At 48.4% G+C, this 25,598-nt stretch overlaps 1 protein-coding gene across 50 annotated transcripts in view; it reads left to right on the forward strand.

The window, feature by feature from the left end:
- Nucleotides 1-25,598, forward strand: part of DMBT1 (deleted in malignant brain tumors 1) — a 110,204-nt gene that overhangs the window by 31,199 nt on the left and 53,407 nt on the right. For 48 of the 50 annotated variants that reach the window (XM_049103226.1, XM_049103244.1, XM_049103220.1 and 45 more), the window contains 11 exons: nucleotides 707-1,030; nucleotides 1,949-1,978; nucleotides 2,854-2,877; nucleotides 5,880-6,203; nucleotides 7,122-7,151; nucleotides 8,025-8,048; nucleotides 9,569-9,598; nucleotides 13,511-13,834; nucleotides 14,276-14,305; nucleotides 14,902-14,934; nucleotides 18,365-18,394. In XM_049103226.1, coding sequence (XP_048959183.1) covers nucleotides 707-1,030; nucleotides 1,949-1,978; nucleotides 2,854-2,877; nucleotides 5,880-6,203; nucleotides 7,122-7,151; nucleotides 8,025-8,048; nucleotides 9,569-9,598; nucleotides 13,511-13,834; nucleotides 14,276-14,305; nucleotides 14,902-14,934; nucleotides 18,365-18,394 — 1,203 coding nt within the window. The remainder of the gene's footprint in view (nucleotides 1-706; nucleotides 1,031-1,948; nucleotides 1,979-2,853; nucleotides 2,878-5,879; nucleotides 6,204-7,121; nucleotides 7,152-8,024; nucleotides 8,049-9,568; nucleotides 9,599-13,510; nucleotides 13,835-14,275; nucleotides 14,306-14,901; nucleotides 14,935-18,364; nucleotides 18,395-25,598) is intronic. The other 2 variants (XM_049103228.1, XM_049103230.1) reach the window with 2 other exon arrangements.

Consider the following 25,598-nt stretch of genomic DNA (forward strand, 5'->3'; position numbering starts at 1 on the left):
GGAGACTGAGGAATCATGCTGTGTCATCTAGTACTGAATGTGGCAAGTGACCTTCCTGCAAGGAGGCCTAATGCTACTACGTTTTGTTTCTTTTCTGCCACCCAGAGGCCACCACAGCTCTAAGTATGCACAGCTCCAATTCAGTGACAGTTACTACCACCCATTGTCACAATTATCAGAGGATTGTTTAAGATTCAGTACAAGCCTGGGGCTGGAGAGAACAAGAGCAAATGATCATCGGAAAAAGATCCTTCAGCCCAAGCTTTGGGTCCAGGAGGAGCGTCCCTGATATAGGACAGTGGGGTGAAGGTAGACTCTCCGAACACTACGATGTAGGACAGCATCGTGGCTGCTGGTGGCTGCTGTGTTGGATCCCTGGGCCTGAAGCAAGTGTTCAGGGTGGTCCAGTGGTCCGATGTGAGGAAGCGGGCTTCTACTTTCCCCTTGTATATGGGGTTCAGGATTGAAATCCTGACGTTGTGGACAACCATCAGTGAACATGTGTTAGTCCACTGACATTCAAGGATAGCATCAAACGGGCCCTTGAGTTGGAATGAGGTTGAAGGCGTTTAGGAGAGTCCTGTTGCTGGGGAACATTAATTGAACCCACAGCATGCACCCCCTGAAGGGAATGGTCCAGTACTGAGAGTGCAGGAGTTCTTCCTTCAAGGACACAGAGAAAGACTGTTTTCCTGTCTTCTGCCAGGGACCGAATCGGGTTTGGCCCTGAGGCTGGTGAACGGAGGTGACCGGTGTCAGGGCCGCGTAGAGGTCCTGTACGGAGGCTCGTGGGGCACCGTGTGTGATGACGACTGGGACACCAGTGATGCCAACGTGGTCTGCAGGCAGCTGGGCTGTGGCTGGGCTACCTCGGCCCCAGGTTATGCCCGCTTTGGTCAGGGCTCAGGCCCGATTGTGCTGGACAATGTGCGCTGCTCTGGGCACGAGTCCTACCTGTGGAGCTGCCCCCACAATGGCTGGAACTCACACAACTGTGGACACTCAGAAGATGCAGGTGTCATCTGCTCAGGTGAACCTCGAAAATCCCAGGTCCCCATTCTTAGTGATCTTTCCATCTGATAATTATACGGGTGCCCCCATGACTCTCTCCCGGATGTGCTGTGCCTTGCTAGCTTTCCTGGGGACAACTGGTTCCCTGTAATGGAACATTAGGGGCAACTCCCTCCCGTGTGGACCTGTATTGCTTTGGAGCCTCAGTGGCACAGGAGGTGAAGAAGACCATCCGTCATGCAGTGGGCAGTGGCTATGTGCCCTTTCTGTCAGTAAGACCATCTGCTCAGTCTACATCCTATTTCCCAGGGCGTTACTCCTCAAGGCACAGGTTTTGGGAATTTGGTTGTAAACTGAACTACCTTCACTCCATGGTTTGTTATTCTGGGTCCTCCTTAAAGCCAATTCAGAGAACAGGATGGCAGTTTCAATTGCCAGTTCTGAGGGCAGTGAAGAGCACTTGGGAAGTGGGGAAGGTGCAGGAAACGGCAGCTCACTAGAACATGGAATGACAAAGAAATACATAGGACTATGGGGACCAAGTTGACCTTCTACAGTAATCCTAAAAAAGCCTGTAAACACTGGGAGCATAGCACCTGACTGATGGAATGGGGGTCTCAATAGGCAAACTGCCCAGATTCATTCTTGCTGTTCCCACTTGCTAATAGCAAAATGGCTTTGGTGGCCTGTCCTGACCTGGCAGTGACATTCCACCTCCTGAATGTCAGCATTCAGGCCCACCATGGCAGGCAAGGGGAGTGGGACATAGGGTGGGGCTCCCACAGGACTGAGAGATGATGGCAGGCCATGGCCCTGTGTATTCAGGAGCTCATGGAGGCTAGATCTCAGTAGGTAGGGGATGAATTTCCTTGACCACTGATCCAGTTGGAACAGAAGTGTGCTTTGTTTCTGACTCCTGTTTCCTTCTTTTTCACAGATGCTGTCTCTCAATCCACACCCCAGCCAGGTGAGTCTTTGGTGACCCTACTTGGAATGTCCGTTTTTGCCTATCCCATCCATCCCTCTTCTTCCCATTTGGGAGGAAGCTACTGCTCTTTTGAGAACTTATGGGCATATTTTGTGTCCCACCCAGTCACTGAGTCTCCATCAGGCTGCTCTTAAGTAGACATAGGCGCTCATGAGTTTTCACCTAGTCCTTCCACAGTTGCAGGAGAGAGCTGACCACAAGTTCAGAGACCAGGCCATGGGTGCCTTGAATTTCAGCTGTATGCAGCTTGGGCTGACAAGTTGAGTGGGAGAATGGAACCTGATGACCACTTATGTCTTCTTGAAGGGCCATCAGAGCAGGCTGGAACCTCTCCACAGCTCAGGGCTTACAAGATCCTCAGATTCATCAGCATCCAATGTATATATCCATAGTGGTGGGACAGAGCCCAGGGGATGGGAGTGATGGATGTGTTCTGGGTACAGGGCTACCTAGTTGGCTCCAGGTTGACCCTCGATGACCCTGACTCTTTCTTCCAGGCTTCATATGAGAATCCCCTCAGTTGTCCATGAGTGAAGATAGACAAGTGGCAAGGGTTTTCTAAGGGACAAAAAAACTCGCCAAGCGAGAGATGTGAAGGGACCTGATTGATGTAGGCAATGCTTTGTCACAGATAAGTTAGCAGAGCAGTCGACTTGCACAGCACACCCAGGAGGAAAGTGGCAGGATGCAGATGTGCAACTGTCATGACCCTGTGAAAAATGATCACAATGCCCCTTTTACTCTCAGCTAGCAGAACTCCCCAAACCCCACTGTCCCTGTCCTATGTACTCATTACTTGAGCCACGTTTGTTCTATTTCCATCCATTCTAATCCTATTTTAATTTTCTCTGCAGATTGGTGGTATACAACTACCTATGGTAAGCATCCTCAGTGCTGGCTTAAGCATCCAAATCACTCCATAGTCAACCAGACTGGATGAATTCAGATGTTGAGATTGGTGTCTGACCTCACCTCCCCATCCAGTGTGTGTGGGGGTTCCCTTTAGCCACAAGAGTTATTTTTCCAGCCTCCTACCAGTTTGGGAGATGTCAGTCATGACGTTTTTGTTTGCATTTGACAAGAACCCAGTTCAGCTCCTCTAAAGCTAGCAGAGAGCTCAACTCAGTGGCTCTCACATTTAAGATATTTAGATCAGATATACCTCCAGGAACACTGGGATACAGAAGTTTCTAATCCTTTGTCATCCTGCTTTGTGTTTCTCTGAAGATTGGTGGGATACAACTCCCTAGGGCAAGCATCCTGCAGATCCTGAAAAGTATGCAAATTCTCCCAGTACTCAACTGGTTTCAGGGAAATTCTGAAATCCTGAGTTTGGCATCTGACCTCACCCCCTGGTCCTGTGGGAGGGAGGTCCTTTATTATCAGTCAACCTCCAGTTTGGAGATATATCAGTAAGTGATAGAGGAAACCAGCTCGGCTTCTCTTATCCTAGCACAGAACTATTATATCAAAGTCCTCACATTTAAGATGTTTCGAGCAGGTGTACCTTCAGGAACTTCAGGTGTGGATGTTTCATGACTATCTGCCGCCAGATTTTCTTCTCTCTCCTGTTTCTTATGTGGACGGGCTTCACCCTTGCTTTGCTTACTCCATGTGAGGGGCAGTTGCCAATCCCAAGCCCCTGTGTCACCAGGAGAAAGGTCTTCACTAGTCCCTGGTCTCTGGCTGACATATCCTGGAATGAGTTTCAACAGTCTGTTTGGCAATACCTGCTTCACTAGAACCATGTCCCTGTGCTCTGTGGGCTGGTCATCTGGGTCCATATGCCCACCTTCATATTCCCCAGGGGAGAGGATGAGGAAATGGCTCTAGGCCCTCCTTGAACCTCATGGAAAGAGGTTTTAACTGGTTTGTTTAATAAAAGGAATGGTGTCAGGGCAAGAGATTTGAGACATGAAGAGGACACTCCCCTGTCAGAGCCTGACCCTCTCCCAAGGTCTCCCTGCTGTGTGCTGCCCAGGCTCCTAGAGTCCCCACCCAGAGCCTTGCCCCTCTGTGAGAATATCAGCCCACATTGGCCCTTGCTCAAGCTGACCTCTGTCCCAGCATGAGGGTCTGAGTTGCTAGAGCAGTATCTATGTGGGAAGTGAGAGGGCTGGATGGCCCCAAGACCTGGTGCTTGTATTCCTTTGGGATGGTAGGAGTCTCAGCTCATGCTAGTTACATCCTCCAGTGAGACTAGGATCATGGGACTCAGTGACCCAAGACTGGAGAAAAGTCAGAGTTATTGCTTTTCTGCCCTCTCATCATCTGTGCTTCTCCCTATGTAAGTGTTAGCATTGTACTGTGTGCTGTGGAGAGGCTTTTAGGCTACTGACGGAATGCTACAGCCCTCAACAACAACACGGTACCAGAGTTTCTCACCACATCTAATGGATATCTCATTCCCTGAACCGGTCACATCCCAATCTACTTTCCCTTGACCATCTGCTCTCTGCCTTGCCTCTCTCTTCTCTCTGGATTCGTCAGTTCTGGACATTTCCTGTGAAAGGAAGCAGCTATCAGGTGGTCTTTTGTGACAGGCTTCTTTCAGGCCACAGACTTTCTCAAGGTCCACCATGAAGGGGCGTGCAGACATTGGCAACATGCATCTCCACCCATATATGAATCCCCTTCACCTGTTGCCAGACGTGTTTACTGTTTGATCTTTGGGTATTTTCAATAGTATTCCCAGCAACATATGTATCTATCTATCTATCTATCTATCTATCTATCTATCCATCTACCTAATTTATATATATATATAAATTACCTATTTCTATTATTTGGGTTATATCTAGGAGTGGGAATGCGGTTGATATGATGATTTTCTGTTTACATTTTGTGGATGCCCAGAAGTGTTTAGGGTAGCAGATGGACCAAATTCGGTTTCCCCCTGGAGCTTCTGAGGGTTCCGCTTTCTCCACATCCTCGCCAACACTTCTTCATTCTCTTTTATTGTAGTCATCTAGTGGGCGGGAGGTGCTCTTTCACTGTGGTTAGGACTTGCATCTCCTGCAGGCTAGTGATGGTGGGGGTATGTTCATGAGCTTGCTGCACGTGTCCTTCTTCTTCAAAGAGCAGAGCCCTCACGTTTTAGACACCTGAAGGTCTGAGGACCAGGTATGGTCAGTGCGCGGGGCCAGCCCTTTGGGTAGTGAAGGCAGGGTCCAAGGGAGACTGAGGAATCATGCTGTGTCATCTAGTACTGAATGTGGCAAGTGACCTTCCTGCAAGGAGGCCTAATGCTACTACGTTTTGTTTCTTTTCTGCCACCCAGAGGCCACCACAGCTCTAAGTATGCACAGCTCCAATTCAGTGACAGTTACTACTACCCATTGTCACGATTATCAAGGAATGTTTAAGATTCAGTACAAGCCTGGGGCTGGAGAGAACAAGAGCAAATGATCATCGGAAAAAGATCCTTCAGCCCAAGCTTTGGGTCCAGGAGGAGCGTCCCTGATATAGGACAGTGGGGTGAAGGTAGACCTTCCGAACACTACGATGTAGGACAGCATCGTGGCTGCTGGTGGCTGCTGTGTTGGATCCCTGGGCCTGAAGCAAGTGTTCAGGGTGGTCCAGTGGTCCGATGTGAGGAAGCGGGCTTCTACTTTCCCCTTGTATATGGGGCTCAGGATTGAAATCCTGACGTTGTGGACAACCATCAGTGAACATGTGTTAGTCCACTGACATTCAAGGATAGCATCAAACGGGCCCTTGAGTTGGAATGAGGTTGAAGGCGTTTAGGAGAGTCCTGTTGCTGGGGAACATTAATTGAACCCACAGCATGCACCCCCTGAAGGGAATGGTCCAGTACTGAGAGTGCAGGAGTTCTTCCTTCAAGGACACAGAGAAAGACTGTTTTCCTGTCTTCTGCCAGGGACCGAATCGGGTTTGGCCCTGAGGCTGGTGAACGGAGGTGACCGGTGTCAGGGCCGCGTAGAGGTCCTGTACGGAGGCTCGTGGGGCACCGTGTGTGATGACGACTGGGACACCAGTGATGCCAACGTGGTCTGCAGGCAGCTGGGCTGTGGCTGGGCCACCTCGGCCCCAGGTTATGCCCGCTTTGGTCAGGGCTCAGGCCCGATTGTGCTGGACAATGTGCGCTGCTCTGGGCACGAGTCCTACCTGTGGAGCTGCCCCCACAATGGCTGGAACTCACACAACTGTGGACACTCAGAAGATGCAGGTGTCATCTGCTCAGGTGAACCTCGAAAATCCCAGGTCCCCATTCTTAGTGATCTTTCCATCTGATAATTATACGGGTGCCCCCATGACTCTCTCCCGGATGTGCTGTGCCTTGCCAGCTTTCCTGGGGACAACTGGTTCCCTGTAATGGAACATTAGGGGCAACTCCCTCCCGTGTGGACCTGTATTGCTTTGGAGCCTCAATGGCACAGGAGGTGAAGAAGACCATCCGTCATGCAGTGGGCAGTGGCTATGTGCCCTTTCTGTCAGTAAGACCATCTGCTCAGTCTACATCCTATTTCCCAGGGCGTTACTCCTCAAGGCACAGGTTTTGGGAATTTGGTTGTAAACTGAACTACCTTCACTCCATGGTTTGTTATTCTGGGTCCTCCTTAAAGCCAATTCAGAGAACAGGATGGCAGTTTCAATTGCCAGTTCTGAGGGCAGTGAAGAGCACTTGGGAAGTGGGGAAGGTGCAGGAAACGGCAGCTCACTAGAACATGGAATGACAAAGAAATACATAGGACTATGGGGACCAAGTTGACCTTCTACAGTAATCCTAAAAAAGCCTGTAAACACTGGGAGCATAGCACCTGACTGGTGGAATGGGGGTCTCAATAGGCTAACTGCCCAGATTCATTCTTGCTGTTCCCACTTGCTAATAGCAAAATGGCTTTGGTGGCCTGTCCTGACCTGGCAGTGACATTCCACCTCCTGAATGTCAGCATTCAGGCCCACCATGGCAGGCAAGGGGAGTGGGACATAGGGTGGGGCTCCCACAGGACTGAGAGATGATGGCAGGCCATGGCTCTGTGTATTCAGGAGCTCATGGAGGCTAGATCTCAGTAGGTAGGGGATGAATTTCCTTGACCACTGATCCAGTTGGAACAGAAGTGTGCTTTGTTTCTGACTCCTGTTTCCTTCTTTTTCACAGATGCTGTCTCTCAATCCACACCCCAGCCAGGTGAGTCTTTGGTGACCCTACTTGGAATGTCCGTTTTGCCTATCCCATCCATCCCTCTTCTACCCATTTGGGAGGAAGCTACTGCTCTTTTGAGAACTTATGGGCATATTTTGTGTCCCACCCAGTCACTGAGTCTCCATCAGGCTGCTCTTAAGTAGACATGGCGCTCATGAGTTTTCACCTAGTCCTTCCACAGTTGCAGGAGAGAGCTGACCACAAGTTCAGAGACCAGGCCATGGGTGCCTTGAATTTCAGCTGTATGCAGCTTGGGCTGACAAGTTGAGTGGGAGAATGGAACCTGATGACCACTTATGTCTTCTTGAAGGGCCATCAGAGCAGGCTGGAACCTCTCCACAGCTCAGGGCTTACAAGATCCTCAGATTCATCAGCATCCAATGTATATATCCATAGTGGTGGGACAGAGCCCAGGGGATGGGAGTGATGGATGTGTTCTGGGTACAGGGCTACCTAGTTGGCTCCAGGTTGACCCTCGATGACCCTGACTCTTTCTTCCAGGCTTCATATGAGAATCCCCTCAGTTGTCCATGAGTGAAGATAGTCAAGTGGCAAGGGTTTTCTAAGGGACAAAAAAACTCGCCAAGCGAGAGATGTGAAGGGACCTGATTGATGTAGGCAATGCTTTGTCACAGATAAGTTAGCAGAGCAGTCGACTTGCACAGCACACCCAGGAGGAAAGTGGCAGGATGCAGATGTGCAACTGTCATGACCCTGTGAAAAATGATCACAATGCCCCTTTTACTCTCAGCTAGCAGAACTCCCCAAACCCCACTGTCCCTGTCCTATGTACTCATTACTTGAGCCACGTTTGTTCTATTTCCATCCATTCTAATCCTATTTTAATTTTCTCTGCAGATTGGTGGTATACAACTACCTATGGTAAGCATCCTCAGTGCTGGCTTAAGCATCCAAATCACTCCATAGTCAACCAGACTGGATGAATTCAGATGTTGAGATTGGTGTCTGACCTCACCTCCCAATCCAGTGTGTGTGGGGGTTCCCTTTAGCCACAAGAGTTATTTTTCCAGCCTCCTACCAGTTTGGAGATACGTCAGCCATGAAGTTTTTCCTTGCAATTGACAAGAACCCAGTTCAGCTCCTCTAAAGCTAGCAGAGAGCTCAACTCAATGGCTCTCACATTTAAGATATTTAGATCAGATATACCTCCAGGAACACTGGGATACAGAAGTTTCTAATCCTTTGTCATCCTGCTTTGTGTTTCTCTGAAGATTGGTGGGATACATCTCCCTAGGGCAAGCATCCTGCAGATCCTGAAAAGTATGCAAATTCTCCCAGTACTCAACTGGTTTCAGGGAAATTCTGAAATCCTGAGTTTGGCATCTGACCTCACCCCCTGGTCCTGTGGGAGGGAGGTCCTTTATTATCAGTCAACCTCCAGTTTGGAGATATATCAGTAAGTGATAGAGGAAACCAGCTTGGCTTCTCTTATCCTAGCGCAGAACTATTATATCAAAGTCACTCACATTTAAGATGTTTAGAGCAGGTGTACCTTCAGGAACTTCAAGTGTGGATGTTTCATGACTATCTGCCACCAGATTTTCTTCTCTCTCCTGTTTCTTATGTGGACGGGCTTCACCCTTGCTTTGCTTTCTGCATGTGAGAGGCAGTTGCCAACCCCAAGCCCCTGTGTCATAAGAGAAGGACTCTACTTGTGCCCTGATCACTGACTGGCATTTCCTGGAAAGAATCTAGGTAGCCTGTTTGAAAAAACTGCTAGAACCTTGTTCCTGTGTCTGATGGGCTGGTCAGGGTCCATATGCTCACCTTCATATTACCCTAGGTAATGGAGAGGAGTTGGCACTAGGCCCTACTGGAACCTCATGGAAAGACATTTTGACTGGTGTGTTTCATAGAAAGGATAGTTTGTCTGCCACAAAATCAGTGCAAAAGATTTGAGACATGAAGAGAACACTGCCCTGTTGAGTTTGGCCCTCTCCCAAGTACTATCTGCTGAGTGCAGCCCTGGCTTCCACAGCCCCCACACAGAGCCCTACCTCTCAATTGCTGTCTCAGCCTATGTTGGCCTCTGCTCTTGAACTGGCCTCTGGTCCAGTGTCAGGGTCTGAGTTGACAGTGCAGTATGGGTGGAAGAACTGAGAGGGTTGGATAGTCCCTCGTGCCTGGTTGCTTGTCTGCCTGACAGTGATATTCAACCTGCTGGATCCTAAGTCCTCAGCCACATTGAGGCAGACAATGGCAGTAGGACATAGGATTAGGCTCCCACAGGACTGAGAGGCTATGGCAGGCCATGGCTCTGTCTACTCAGGACCACATGGAGGCTTGATCTCAGGACGGATAGATAGGATGATGTTCTCTGATCTTTGATTCCGTTGCAACACCCATGTGCTTTGTGTCTGACTTGTGTTTCTTTCTCATAGCTACTCCACCCGAATCAACCATCCAGCCAGGTAAGTCTGTGCCACCGTATTTGGAATGTTTCTTTTCTCCTTTCCCATCCATCCCTTTTCTCTCCATTTCGGGTGAAGCATTGCTCCTTGAGGACCTTGTGGGCACATTTTGTGGTTCCCAGTCACTGAGCCTCTAACAGGCAGCTCTTACGTGGACACGGGATTCAAATGGCCCCATTTTCCCATCATCCATGAGTTATCATCTAATCCTTTCCCAGCATCCCAAGAGACTGTTGCCTACCAATTCAGAGAACTAGCCATGGGTGCCAAGAATTTCAATTGAAATGCTGTCTGGGGAGACAGCAGAGTGGGAGAAGGAGCCATAGGGAGCACTGATGTCTTCTTAGAGAGCCGTCAGAGCAGGCTGGATCCTTCCCAATGTTCAGCATTTGCATCACCCTCAGATTTATCACAATCCAATGTGTATATCCAAAGTGGTAGGGACAGAGCCCCAGGGATTTGAGACCACTATGAGAAGAAGGTGCTCTAGATACAGGGATATACAGCTGGCTCCATGTTGACCCTGAATGCTCCTGACTCTTTCTTCCAAGATTCCTGTGAGGATCTCCTACGTCATCTATGAGTCAAGATAGACAAGTGGCAAAGGTTTCTAAGGGACAAGGGACATGCCAGGCTGAGAGATGTGGAGGGATCTGGCTGATGTACACAAGGTCTTTGCACCAGAAAAGGTATCAGAGCAGGAGGCTTACACAGCCCCCCCGCCCCCGCAGGTGGAAGGGGGCAGGATGCAGGTGTGCAAGTGTCATGATGCCTGCCAAAATCTCTCATGATTCCCCCTTTCCCCTCCAGCTAGCAGAACTCACCAGACGCCACTGTCCCTGTCCCACTGACTCATCACTTGAGCCAAGCTTGGTTCTATTTCCAACCTTTCTAACCCTGCTTTGTGTTTCTCTGCATATCGGTGGTATACAACTACCAATGGTCAGCATCCTCAGTGCCTGCCTAAGTATCCAGATTCACACCATAGTCAGCCCGACTGGATGAAACTCCAGATTGTTGAGTGTAGTGTCTGACCTCACCTCCCCATCCAGTGTGTGTGTGTGGGTTCCCTTTAGCCACAAGAGTTATTTTTCCAGCCTCCTACCAGTTTGGGGAGATGTCAGTCATGACATTTTTGTTTGCATTTGACAAGAACCCAGTTCAGCTCCTCTAAAGCTAGCAGAGAGCTCAACTCAATGGCTCTCACATGTAAGATATTTAGATCAGATATACCTCCAGGAACACTGGGATACAGAAGTTTCTAATCCTTTGTCATCCTGCTTTGTGTTTCTCTGAAGATTGGTGGGATACAACTCCCTAGGGCAAGCATCCTGCAGATCCTGAAAAGTATGCAAATTCTCCCAGTACTCAACTGGTTTCAGGGAAATTCTGAAATCCTGAGTTTGGCATCTGACCTCACCCCCTGGTCCTGTGGGAGGGAGGTCCTTTATCCAAATGTGATTATTATCAGTCAACCACCAGTTTGGAGATATATCAGTAAGTGATAGAGGAAACCAGCTTGGCTTCTCTTATCCTAGCACAGAACTATTATATCAAAGTCACTCACATTTAAGATGTTTCGAGCAGGTGTACCTTCAGGAACGTCAGGTGTGGATGTTTCATGAGTATCTGCCGCCAGATTTTCTTCTCTCTCCTGTTTCTTATATGGACGGGCTTCACCCTTGCTTTGCTTTCTGAATGTGAGAGGCAGTTGCCAGCCTTAAGCCCCTGTGTCATAGAAGGACTCTGCTTGTGCCCAGAGGGCTGGCTGACATTTCCTGTGAGGACTTTAGATAGTCTGCTTGGCAATACTTGCTTCAATGGGACCATGTTCCTGTGTCTGATGGGCTGGTCAGGGTCCATATGCCCACCTTCGTATTCTGCCCGGGGAAATGGAGAGGAGTTGGCTCTAGTTCCCACTTGAACGTCACAGAAAAGGTTTTGACTTGTGTGTTCCACAGAAAGGATAGTTTGTCTACAACAAAATCAGTGCAAGAGAATTGAGACATGAAGAGAACACTGCCCTGTTGAGTTTGGCCCTCTCCCAAGTACTATCTGCTGAGTGCAGCCCTGGCTTCCACAGCCCCCACACAGAGCCCTCCCTCTCAATAGGTGTCTCAGCCTATGTTGGCCTCTGCTCTTGAACTGGCCTCTGGTCCAGTGTCAGGGTCTGAGTTGACAGTGCAGTATGGGTGGAAGAACTGAGAGGGTCTGGATAGTCCCTCGTGCCTGGTTGCTTGTCTTCCTTGTAGACTGTAGGAATCTCAGCTCATGCTAAGTACACCCTCCAGTGAGACTGAGATCATGGATTCAGTGCCCCAGCACTGGAGAAAAGGCCAAAAATTAATGCTTTTCTGCCCTTTCAGGGTCTGTGATTACTCTAAATATAAAACGTACCAATTTACTATGCAGTTGAGACTTCTTAGTCTAATGATTGCTACAAGCATCAGTTATTTAGTTCCAGAGTTTCTTATCGCCTTAATGAATATCCCATACCCTGAACTAGTCCAACCCGTACCTGTGTTCCCCCAGCTCTCACCTGGTTGCCTTCTTTGTCTAGATTTGCATTTTCTGAACATTTCCTGCGAATGGAGGTAGCCATCATGTTGCCTTTTGTGACTGGCTTCTTTCAGCCAGCCAGCAGACTTTTCTCAGAACTCACCACAAAGAAGTGTGTAAACTTTGGCAACATGTATCCCCACCCATATTATGATCCCATTCATCTGTTGATGGACAGATGAAGTGGAGTGTTTCCATCCCTGACTATCTTGAATCATCTTCCCGGACCTTCTGTGCACATGATTTTGTCAAACACCTATTTCCAACTCCTCTGAGTGAATATCTAGGAGTGAAATTGCGAGTCACATGATGATTATATATTTCCGTTTTGAGGAAACAAAGAAATGTTTAGCATAGCAGCTGTACCAATTCAGGTTTCCCTAGGTGGCATTGGAGAGCTCTGGTTTCTCCACATCCTCACCAACACTTCTTCTGTGTCTTTTATTTTAGCCATCTTGTAGGCAGGAGGTACTTTCTCACCATGTGTAGGATTTTTATCTCCTGCAAGGATACTTATGGTGGGGATGTGTTCACTTGGTCGATGCACGTGTCTCTCTTCTTTGTAGAGCAGAGTCCTCACTTTATAGACCCTTGAGGCCCTAGGACCAGACTACTGTCAGTGCCACTGTCTAGCTCATGGCAGAAAGAAGGCAGGATACATAGGAGACTGAGGAAACGTAATGTGTGGTCTCCTGCTTAACTTAGAAAATGCCCATTTTGCAAGGAGGCCTAATGCTACCATGTTTTGTTACTTTTCTGCCTCCAGAGTCCTAGGCAGCACTATGTATGCACAGCTAAGATGAGTGATAGTTACTCCTGCCCATCTTCTTGATAATCAGAGGATTGTTGAGATGCAGTACAAGCATGGGGCTTGAGAGAACAGGATCAAGTGGTCAGCAGAAAGGGATCCTTCAGAACAAGCCTTGGGCTCGGGAGAAGGGTCTGTGATCAGGACCGTTGGGTGAAAGTAGACTCTCTGAACACTAGGACCTAGGACTGCTCCTTCTTGGAGGCTGGATGGATCTTTGGGGCTGAAGCACACGTTCTGGGTGGTCTCAATGGTCCATGTCAGACTACCGGCTCCTCATATTCTCCCTTGCATTGTGGGACCAGCCTTAGGATTTCAAATCCTGATATGGTGTGCAATCAGTTGTTACATGCATACATCAGCTGACACTCGGGGGGTAACATCAAGTAGCCCCTTAAGGATGATGAGGAGCAAGATTCTGAGACCCCTGTTGCTGGGGAACATTAATTGAAACCAGAACTTGTGTCCCCTGAAAGGAATTATCTTACAATCAGAGTACAGGAGTTCTTCCTTCAAAACCAGAAAAATTTCCTGTCTCCCACTAGAGACTGATTCGGGGTTGGCCCTGAGGCTGGTGAATGGAGGTGACCGGTGTCAGGGCCGCGTGGAGGTCCTGTACAGAGGCTCATGGGGCACCGTGTGTGATGACGGCTGGGACACGAATGATGCCAACGTGGTCTGCAGGCAACTGGGCTGTGGCTGGGCCACCTCGGCCCCACACAATGCCCACTTTGGTCAGGGATCTGGCCCGATTGTGCTGGACGACGTGAGCTGTTCTGGGTATGAGTCCTACCTGTGGAGCTGTAGCCACAGTGGCTGGAATTCACACAACTGTGGGCACTATGAGGACGCAAGTGTCATCTGTTCAGGTGGGTCCTTACAATGCTGGCCCTCTGTTTCTGTTTGTTATTTTTTTCTAGATAAAACTCATTTCTTTCACTGTTATTTCATATTCCTGAGTGTCATGGAAGGGCAGGGCTTTCTCCCATAGCTTGAGAGGAAGCTGCATCACCCATCATCCTGACGTACATCAGTTTTTCAGGTGGATCATAGCACCTTCTTTAAAGTGCCGGTGGAGGAGTCCTGTTTGAATGGGCATAATGGTTTAGAGACCAAATTCCTGCCACACTGTTCCTTGTGGGATCCTGCCCCTGAGGGTATTTACCAGCTCTACTCCTCAGGACCACTCCCCGCAAGTCTTTCTTAGTTCTAGCGGGGACAGACCCTCAGCACTTCTGTTTGTCTGAAGCCTGAGAGGCCTCTTTCTGCACATCGTTCACAGACTGATGATGTGTCCTCTTACTTTGCAGCATCTACTGGAAACCCTCCCAATACGACAGGTGAGTAGCTGTGCCCAGCCCAGCATGAATCATGTCTGATATTTGACTCTCATGTTTCTAGAAGTTGGAAGAGAGGACGAGGCTCTCCCCTTGGAGGACTCTGGTATTTGCTACAGTGACCAGCAACTAAGTCCCTAGGGTGTTGGCTCCTAAGTTGAGACAACTGGCCCATCTGTATCCTCTGCCCCTCTCTGCTCTGAGGGTTTACTCATAAGTCTGTAGTGGAAGAGCATTTGATCCCCTCTGTTCATATCAGATAAAGTAAAAGTTCAAGTCAGAATTGGGGTCGTCTGAGAAATACACACCAACAGAACTCCTACCAGTGCTTGCGTGTTCCTGAATTCCTTCATGTTGAGAGAGGCATCCTTAAAGTGTTTTCTGCCACACGGTGGAAATTCCACTCAGTGCCGAGTATGCTGGGAAGTACTAGCGCCATACTCCAGGCCATCTGGCCCATCCACAGCGTAAAGTGGAATTGCCCAGACTCTGAAAAGTTCATCAGGAAAAGATAGAATTGACCTTTCCTTACCAAACTAATGAGCACAGAGTGAAAACTTTTCCACTAAAGTCCTGAAATTACTTCATTTTCTTTTTAGATTGGTGGCACCCTTCATCTACAACCACTTATGGTAGGTATCATATGTTTCCATCTAAGGACACGGGGTTATCATCTCCAGATAGGCTGTCCATGCAGTAGAGGCCTGTAAATGCACAGGCTGCTTGACCTTGTGCATGTAAACTACACAGACCTGGCCCGCCATACACTGCACCCAAGATATACGCACACACACAGGCTGCCTCTCCCTCGAGACATGCAGCCTTTTAATCCTTCCTGCCTTGTGGGTAACTTTTGTTTCAATAAGGAGATCTACTCCCCTTCTTTTAAAGAAATCGAAGATATTACTTGGGTTACCACAAAAGTTCCGCAAGAAGGGAGGCAGACAGTAAATGGATAATTTCACAACTAATCAACTCTTTACAAGTAAATTTTCCATCCTGGAATGGCTATTGCTCAACAGCTTTCCTTCATGCCTAAGAACTGAAATGGCCACTTGTGGATGTCCTTGAATGTTTTCTTCCCATCAACTTAATTGGCTGCCTTTGATCTCATTACAGAGCTATGACCCCCAACTTGTTAGCTAGTTCCCCGTTGCTGAGCCTGACCCCCTACCAGGACCAAACTACCTGTAAAGACTGAGACCATTGCCCCTGAGCTAGTGGACTCCGAGCTATTTCAGGCTGTGTCCAAACTCATTCTTGCTGTTCCCAAATGGAGATAGTGCAATGACTTTCGTGGCCTGTTTTGAGCCTGGCAGTGATATTCAACCTGCTGGATCCTAAGTCCTCAGCCACATTGAGGCAGACAATGGCAGTAGGACATAGGATTAGGCTCCCACAGGACTGAGAGCTATGGCAGGCCATGGTCTGTCTACTCAGGACCACATGGAGGCTTGATCTCAGGACGGATAGATAGGATGATGTTCTCTGATCTTTGATTCCAGTTGCAACACCCATGTGCTTTGTGTCTGACTTGTGTTTCTTTCTCATAGCTACTCCACCCGAATCAACCATCCAGCCAGGTAAGTCTGTGCCACCGTATTTGGAATGTTTCTTTTCTCCTTTCCCATCCATCCCTTTTCTCTCCATTTCGGGTGAATCATTGCTCCTTGAGGACCTTGTGGGCACATTTTGTGGTTCCCAGTCACTGAGCCTCTAACAGGCAGCTCTTACGTGGACACGGGATTCAAATGGCCCCATTTTCCCATCATCCATGAGTTATCATCTAATCCTTTCCCAGCATCCCAAGAGACTGTTGCCTACCAATTCAGAGAACTAGCCATGGGTGCCAAGAATTTCAATTGAAATGCTGTCTGGGGAGACAGCAGAGTGGGAGAAGGAACCATAGGGAGCACTGATGTCTTCTTAGAGAGCCGTCAGAGCAGGCTGGACCCTTCCCAATGTTCAGCATTTGCATCACCCTCAGATTTATCACAATCCAATGTGTATATCCAAAGTGGTAGGGACAGAGCCCCAGGGATTTGAGACCACTATGAGAAGAAGGTGCTCTAGATACAGGGATATACAGCTGGCTCCATGTTGACCCTGAATGCTCCTGACTCCTTCTTCCAAGATTCCTGTGAGGATCTCCTGCGTCATCTATGAGTCAAGATAGACAAGTGGCAAAGGTTTCTAAGGGACAAGGGACATGCCAGGCTGAGAGATGTGGAGGGATCTGGCTGATGTACACAAGGTCTTTGCACCAGAAAAGGTATCAGAGCAGGAGGCTTGCACAGCCCCCGCCCCCGCAGGTGGAAGGGGGCAGGATGCAGGTGTGCAAGTGTCATGATGCCTGCCAAAAACTCTCATGATTCCCCCTTTCCCCTCCAGCTAGCAGAACTCACCAGACGCCACTGTCCCTGTCCCACTGACTCATCACTTGAGCCAAGCTTGGTTCTATTTCCAACCTTTCTAACCCTGCTTTGTGTTTCTCTGCATATCGGTGGTATACAACTACCAATGGTCAGCATCCTCAGTGCCTGCCTAAGTATCCAGATTCACACCATAGTCAGCCCGACTGGATGAAACTCCAGATTGTTGAGTGTAGTGTCTGACCTCACCTCCCCATCCAGTGTGTGTGGGGGTTCCCTTTAGCCACAAGAGTTATTTTTCCAGCCTCCTACCAGTTTGGGGAGATGTCAGTCATGACGTTTTTGTTTGCATTTGACAAGAACCCAGTTCAGCTCCTCTAAAGCTAGCAGAGATCTCAACTCAATGGCTCTCACATGTAAGATATTTAGATCAGATATACCTCCAGGAACACTGGGATACAGAAGTTTCTAATCCTTTGTCATCCTGCTTTGTGTTTCTCTGAAGATTGGTGGGATACAACTCCCTAGGGCAAGCATCCTGCAGATCCTGAAAAGTATGCAAATTCTCCCAGTACTCAACTGGTTTCAGGGAAATTCTGAAATCCTGAGTTTGGCATCTGACCTCACCCCCTGGTCCTGTGGGAGGGAGGTCCTTTATCCAAACGTGATTATTATCAGTCAACCTCCAGTTTGGAGATATATCAGTAAGTGATAGAGGAAACCAGCTCGGCTTCTCTTATCCTAGCACAGAACTATTATATCAAAGTCACTCACATTTAAGATGTTTAGAGCAGGTGTACCTTCAGGAACTTCAGGTGTGGATGTTTCATGACTATCTGCCGCCAGATTTTCTTCTCTCTCCTGTTTCTTATGTGGACGGGCTTCACCCTTGCTTTGCTTTCTGCATGTGAGAGGCAGTTGCCAACCCCAAGCCCCTGTGTCATAAGAGAAGGACTCTACTTGTGCCCTGATCACTGACTGGCATTTCCTGGAAAGAATCTAGGTAGCTTGTTTGTCAAAAACTGCTAGAACCTTGTTCCTGTGTCTGATGGGCTGGTCAGGGTCCATATGCTCCCCTTCATATTACCCTAGGTAATGGAGAGGAGTTGGCACTAGGCCCTACTGGAACCTCATGGAAAGACATTTTGACTGGTGTGTTTCATAGAAAGGATAGTTTGTCTGCCACAAAATCAGTGCAAAAGATTTGAGACATGAAGAGAACACTGCCCTGTTGAGTTTGGCCCTCTCCCAAGTACTATCTGCTGAGTGCAGCCCTGGCTTCCACAGCCCCCACACAGAGCCCTCCCTCTCAATTGCTGTCTCAGCCTATGTTGGCCTCTGCTCTTGAACTGGCCTCTGGTCCAGTCTCAGGGTCTGAGTTGACAGTGCAGTATGGGTGGAAGAACTGAGAGGGTTGGATAGTCCCTCGTGCCTGGTTGCTTGTCTGCCTGACAGTAATATTCAACCTGCTGGATCCTAAGTCCTCAGCCACATTGAGGCAGACAATGGCAGTAGGACATAGGATTAGGCTCCCACAGGACTGAGAGGCTATGGCAGGCCATGGCTCTGTCTACTCAGGACCACATGGAGGCTTGATCTCAGGACGGATAGATAGGATGATGTTCTCTGATCTTTGATTCCGTTGCAACACCCATGTGCTTTGTGTCTGACTTGTGTTTCTTTCTCATAGCTACTCCACCCGAATCAACCATCCAGCAAGGTAAGTCTGTGCCACCGTATTTGGAATGTTTCTTTTCTCCTTTCCCATCCATCCCTTTTCTCTCCATTTCGGGTGAATCATTGCTCCTTGAGGACCTTGTGGGCACATTTTGTGGTTCCCAGTCACTGAGCCTCTAACAGGCAGCTCTTACGTGGACACGGGATTCAAATGGCCCCATTTTCCCATCATCCATGAGTTATCATCTAATCCTTTCCCAGCATCCCAAGAGACTGTTGCCTACCAATTCAGAGAACTAGCCATGGGTGCCAAGAATTTCAATTGAAATGCTGTCTGGGGAGACAGCAGAGTGGGAGAAGGAGCCATAGGGAGCACTGATGTCTTCTTAGAGAGCCGTCAGAGCAGGCTGGATCCTTCCCAATGTTCAGCATTTGCATCACCCTCAGATTTATCACAATCCAATGTGTATATCCAAAGTGGTAGGGACAGAGCCCCAGGGATTTGAGACCACTATGAGAAGAAGGTGCTCTAGATACAGGGATATACAGCTGGCTCCATGTTGACCCTGAATGCTCCTGACTCTTTCTTCCAAGATTCCTGTGAGGATCTCCTATGTCATCTATGAGTCAGGATAGACAAGTGGCAAAGGTTTCTAAGGGACAAGGGACATGCCAGGCTGAGAGATCTGGAGGGATCTGGCTGATGTACACAAGGTCTTTGCACCAGAAAAGGTATCAGAGCAGGAGGCTTACACAGCCCCCCCGCACCCGCAGGTGGAAGGGGGCAGGATGCAGGTGTGCAAGTGTCATGATGCCTGCCAAAATCTCTCATGATTCCCCCTTTCCCCTCCAGCTAGCAGAACTCACCAGACGCCACTGTCCCTGTCCCACTGACTCATCACTTGAGCCAAGCTTGGTTCTATTTCCAACCTTTCTAACCCTGCTTTGTGTTTCTCTGCATATCGGTGGTATACAACTACCAATGGTCAGCATCCTCAGTGCCTGCCTAAGTATCCAGATTCACACCATAGTCCGCCCGACTGGATGAAACTCCAGATTGTTGAGTGTAGTGTCTGACCTCACCTCCCCATCCAGTGTGTGTGTGGGTTCCCTTTAGCCACAAGAGTTATTTTTCCAGCCTCCTACCAGTTTGGAGATACGTCAGCCATGAAGTTTTTCCTTGCAATTGACAAGAACCCAGTTCAGCTCCTCTAAAGCTAGCAGAGAGCTCAACTCAATGGCTCTCACATGTAAGATATTTAGATCAGATATACCTCCAGGAACACTGGGATACAGAAGTTTCTAATCCTTTGTCATCCTGCTTTGTGTTTCTCTGAAGATTGGTGGGATACAACTCCCTAGGGCAAGCATCCTGCAGATCCTGAAAAGTATGCAAATTCTCCCAGTACTCAACTGGTTTCAGGGAAATTCTGAAATCCTGAGTTTGGCATCTGACCTCACCCCCTGGTCCTGTGGGAGGGAGGTCCTTTATCCAAATGTGATTATTATCAGTCAACCACCAGTTTGGAGATATATCAGTAAGTGATAGAGGAAACCAGCTCGGCTTCTCTTATCCTAGCACAGAACTATTATATCAAAGTCACTCACATTTAAGATGTTTCGAGCAGGTGTACCTTCAGGAACGTCAGGTGTGGATGTTTCATGAGTATCTGCCGCCAGATTTTCTTCTCTCTCCTGTTTCTTATATGGACGGGCTTCACCCTTGCTTTGCTTTCTGAAAGTGAGAGGCAGTTGCCAGCCTTAAGCCCCTGTGTCATAGAAGGACTCTGCTTGTGCCCAGAGGGCTGGCTGACATTTCCTGTGAGGACTTTAGATAGTCTGCTTGGCAATACTTGCTTCAATGGGACCATGTTCCTGTGTCTGATGGGCTGGTCAGGGTCCATATGCTCACCTTCGTATTCTGCCCGGGGAAATGGAGAGGAGTTGGCTCTAGTTCCCACTTGAACGTCACAGAAAAGGTTTTGACTTGTGTGTTCCACAGAAAGGATAGTTTGTCTACAACAAAATCAGTGCAAGAGAATTGAGACATGAAGAGAACACTGCCCTGTTGAGTTTGGCCCTCTCCCAAGTACTATCTGCTGAGTGCAGCCCTGGCTTCCACAGCCCCCACACAGAGCCCTCCCTCTCAATAGGTGTCTCAGCCTATGTTGGCCTCTGCTCTTGAACTGGCCTCTGGTCCAGTGTCAGGGTCTGAGTTGACAGTGCAGTATGGGTGGAAGAACTGAGAGGGTCTGGATAGTCCCTCGTGCCTGGTTGCTTGTCTTCCTTGTAGACTGTAGGAATCTCAGCTCATGCTAAGTGCACCCTCCAGTGAGACTGGGATCATGGATTCAGTGCCCCAGCACTGGAGAAAAGGCCAAAAATTAATGCTTTTCTGCCCTTTCAGGGTCTGTGATTACTCTAAATATAAAACGTACCAATTTACTATGCAGTTGAGACTTCTTAGTCTAATGATTGCTACAAGCATCAGTTATTTAGTTCCAGAGTTTCTTATCGCCTTAATGAATATCCCATACCCTGAACTAGTCCAACCCATACCTGTGTTCCCCCAGCTCTCACCTGGTTGCCTTCTTTGTCTAGATTTGCATTTTCTGAACATTTCCTGCGAATGGAGGTAGCCATCATGTTGCCTTTTGTGACTGGCTTCTTTCAGCCAGCCAGCAGACTTTTCTCAGAACTCACCACAAAGAAGTGTGTAAACTTTGGCAACATGTATCCCCACCCATATTATGATCCCATTCATCTGTTGATGGACAGATGAAGTGGAGTGTTTCCATCCCTGACTATCTTGAATCATCTTCCCGGACCTTCTGTGCACATGATTTTGTCAAACACCTATTTCCAACTCCTCTGAGTGAATATCTAGGAGTGAAATTGCGAGTCACATGATGATTATATATTTCCGTTTTGAGGAAACAAAGAAATGTTTAGCATAGCAGCTGTACCAATTCAGGTTTCCCTAGGTGGCATTGGAGAGCTCTGGTTTCTCCACATCCTCACCAACACTTCTTCTGTGTCTTTTATTTTAGCCATCTTGTAGGCAGGAGGTACTTTCTCACCATGTGTAGGATTTTTATCTCCTGCAAGGATACTTATGGTGGGGATGTGTTCACTTGGTCGATGCACGTGTCTCTCTTCTTTGTAGAGCAGAGTCCTCACTTTATAGACCCTTGAGGCCCTAGGACCAGACTACTGTCAGTGCCACTGTCTAGCTCATGGCAGAAAGAAGGCAGGATACATAGGAGACTGAGGAAACGTAATGTGTGGTCTCCTGCTTAACTTAGAAAATGCCCATTTTGCAAGGAGGCCTAATGCTACCATGTTTTGTTACTTTTCTGCCTCCAGAGTCCTAGGCAGCACTATGTATGCACAGCTAAGATGAGTGATAGTTACTCCTGCCCATCTTCTTGATAATCAGAGGATTGTTGAGATGCAGTACAAGCATGGGGCTTGAGAGAACAGGATCAAGTGGTCAGCAGAAAGGGATCCTTCAGAACAAGCCTTGGGCTCGGGAGAAGGGTCTGTGATCAGGACCGTTGGGTGAAAGTAGACTCTCTGAACACTAGGACCTAGGACTGCTCCTTCTTGGAGGCTGGATGGATCTTTGGGGCTGAAGCACACGTTCTGGGTGGTCTCAATGGTCCATGTCAGACTACCGGCTCCTCATATTCTCCCTTGCATTGTGGGACCAGCCTTAGGATTTCAAATCCTGATATGGTGTGCAATCAGTTGTTACATGCATACATCAGCTGACACTCGGGGGGTAACATCAAGTAGCCCCTTAAGGATGATGATGAGGAGCAAGATTCTGAGACCCCTGTTGCTGGGGAACATTAATTGAAACCAGAACTTGTGTCCCCTGAAAGGAATTATCTTACAATCAGAGTACAGGAGTTCTTCCTTCAAAACCAGAAAAATTTCCTGTCTCCCACTAGAGACTGATTCGGGGTTGGCCCTGAGGCTGGTGAATGGAGGTGACCGGTGTCAGGGCCGCGTGGAGGTCCTGTACAGAGGCTCATGGGGCACCGTGTGTGATGACGGCTGGGACACGAATGATGCCAACGTGGTCTGCAGGCAACTGGGCTGTGGCTGGGCCACCTCGGCCCCACATAATGCCCACTTTGGTCAGGGATCTGGCCCGATTGTGCTGGACGACGTGAGCTGTTCTGGGTATGAGTCCTACCTGTGGAGCTGTAGCCACAGTGGCTGGAATTCACACAACTGTGGGCACTATGAGGACGCAAGTGTCATCTGTTCAGGTGGGTCCTTACAATGCTGGCCCTCTGTTTCTGTTTGTTATTTTTTTCTAGATAAAACTCATTTCTTTCACTGTTATTTCATATTCCTGAGTGTCATGGAAGGGCAGGGCTTTCTCCCATAGCTTGAGAGGAAGCTGCATCACCCATCATCCTGACGTACATCAGTTTTTCAGGTGGATCATAGCACCTTCTTTAAAGTGCCGGTGGAGGAGTCCTGTTTGAATGGGCATAATGGTTTAGAGACCAAATTCCTGCCACACTGTTCCTTGTGGGATCCTGCCCCTGAGGGTATTTACCAGCTCTACTCCTCAGGACCACTCCCCGCAAGTCTTTCTTAGTTCTAGCAGGGACAGACCCTCAGCACTTCTGTTTGTCTGAAGCCTGAGAGGCCTCTTTCTGCACATCGTTCACAGAGACTGATGATGTGTCCTCTTACTTTGCAGCATCTACTGGAAACCCTCCCAATACGACAGGTGAGTAGCTGTGCCCAGCCCAGCATGAATCATGTCTGATATTTGACTCTCATGTTTCTAGAAGTTGGAAGAGAGGACGAGGCTCTCCCCTTGGAGGACTCTGGTATTTGCTACAGTGACCAGCAACTAAGTCCCTAGGGTGTTGGCTCCTAAGTTGAGACAACTGGCCCATCTGTATCCTCTGTCCCTCTCTGCTCTGAGGGTTTACTCATAAGTCTGTAGTGGAAGAGCTTTTGATCCCCTCTGTTCATATCAGATAAAGTAAAAGTTCAAGTCAGAATTGGGGTCGTCTGAGAAATACACACCAACAGAACTCCTACCAGGCTTGCGTGTTCCTGAATTCCTTCATGTTGAGAGAGGCATCCTTAAAGTGTTTTCTGCCACACGGTGGAAATTCCACTCAGTGCCGAGTATGCTGGGAAGTACTAGCGCCATACTCCAGGCCATCTGGCCCATCCACAGCGTAAAGTGGAATTGCCCAGACTCTGAAAAGTTCATCAGGAAAAGATAGAATTGACATTTCCTTACCAAACTAATGAGCACAGAGTGAAAACTTTTCCACTAAAGTCCTGAAATTACTTCATTTTCTTTTTAGATTGGTGGCACCCTTCATCTACAACCACTTATGGTAGGTATCATATGTTTCCATCTAAGGACACGGGGTTATCATCTCCAGATAGGCTGTCCATGCAGTAGAGGCCTGTAAATGCACAGGCTGCTTGACCTTGTGCATGTAAACTACACAGACCTGGCCCGCCATACACTGCACCCAAGGTATACGCACACACACAGGCTGCCTCTCCCTCGAGACATGCAGCCTTTTAATCCTTCCTGCCTCGTGGGGAACTTTTGTTTCAATAAGGAGATCTACTCCCCTTCTTTTAAAGAAATCGAAGATATTACTTGGGTTACCACAAAAGTTCCGCAAGAAGGGAGGCAGACAGTAAATGGATAATTTCACAACTAATCAACTCTTTACAAGTAAATTTTCCATCCTGGAATGGCTATTGCTCAACAGCTTTCCTTCATGCCTAAGAACTGAAATGGCCACTTGTGGATGTCCTTGAATGTTTTCTTCCCATCAACTTAATTGGCTGCCTTTGATCTCATTACAGAGCTATGACCCCCAACTTGTTAGCTAGTTCCCCGTTGCTGAGCCTGACCCCCTACCAGGACCAAACTACCTGTAAAGACTGAGACCATTGCCCCTGAGCTAGTGGACTCCGAGCTATTTCAGGCTGTGTCCAAACTCATTCTTGCTGTTCCCAAATGGAGATAGTGCAATGACTTTCGTGGCCTGTTTTGAGCCTGGCAGTGATATTCAACCTGCTGGATCCTAAGTCCTCAGCCACATTGAGGCAGACAATGGCAGTAGGACATAGGATTAGGCTCCCACAGGACTGAGAGGCTATGGCAGGCCATGGTCTGTCTACTCAGGACCACATGGAGGCTTGATCTCAGGACGGATAGATAGGATGATGTTCTCTGATCTTTGATTCCATTGCAACACCCATGTGCTTTGTGTCTGACTTGTGTTTCTTTCTCATAGCTACTCCACCCGAATCAACCATCCAGCCAGGTAAGTCTGTGCCACCGTATTTGGAATGTTTCTTTTCTCCTTTCCCATCCATCCCTTTTCTCTCCATTTCGGGTGAATCATTGCTCCTTGAGGACCTTGTGGGCACATTTTGTGGTTCCCAGTCACTGAGCCTCTAACAGGCAGCTCTTACATGGACACGGGATTCAAATGGCCCCATTTTCCCATCATCCATGAGTTATCATCTAATCCTTTCCCAGCATCCCAAGAGACTGTTGCCTACCAATTCAGAGAACTAGCCATGGGTGCCAAGAATTTCAATTGAAATGCTGTCTGGGGAGACAGCAGAGTGGGAGAAGGAGCCATAGGGAGCACTGATGTCTTCTTAGAGAGCCGTCAGAGCAGGCTGGATCCTTCCCAATGTTCAGCATTTGCATCACCCTCAGATTTATCACAATCCAATGTGTATATCCAAAGTGGTAGGGACAGAGCCCCAGGGATTTGAGACCACTATGAGAAGAAGGTGCTCTAGATACAGGGATATACAGCTGGCTCCATGTTGACCCTGAATGCTCCTGACTCTTTCTTCCAAGATTCCTGTGAGGATCTCCTGCGTCATCTATGAGTCAAGATAGACAAGTGGCAAAGGTTTCTAAGGGACAAGGGACATGCCAGGCTGAGAGATGTGGAGGGATCTGGCTGATGTACACAAGGTCTTTGCACCAGAAAAGGTATCAGAGCAGGAGGCTTACACAGCCTCCCCGCCCCCGCAGGTGGAAGGGGGCAGGATGCAGGTGTGCAAGTGTCATGATGCCTGCCAAAAACTCTCATGATTCCCCCTTTCCCCTCCAGCTAGCAGAACTCACCAGACGCCACTGTCCCTGTCCCACTGACTCATCACTTGAGCCAAGCTTGGTTCTATTTCCAACCTTTCTAACCCTGCTTTGTGTTTCTCTG

Source organism: Canis lupus, chromosome 28 (assembly GCF_003254725.2).
Source record: "Canis lupus dingo isolate Sandy chromosome 28, ASM325472v2, whole genome shotgun sequence".
Lineage (NCBI taxonomy): Eukaryota > Metazoa > Chordata > Mammalia > Carnivora > Canidae > Canis > Canis lupus.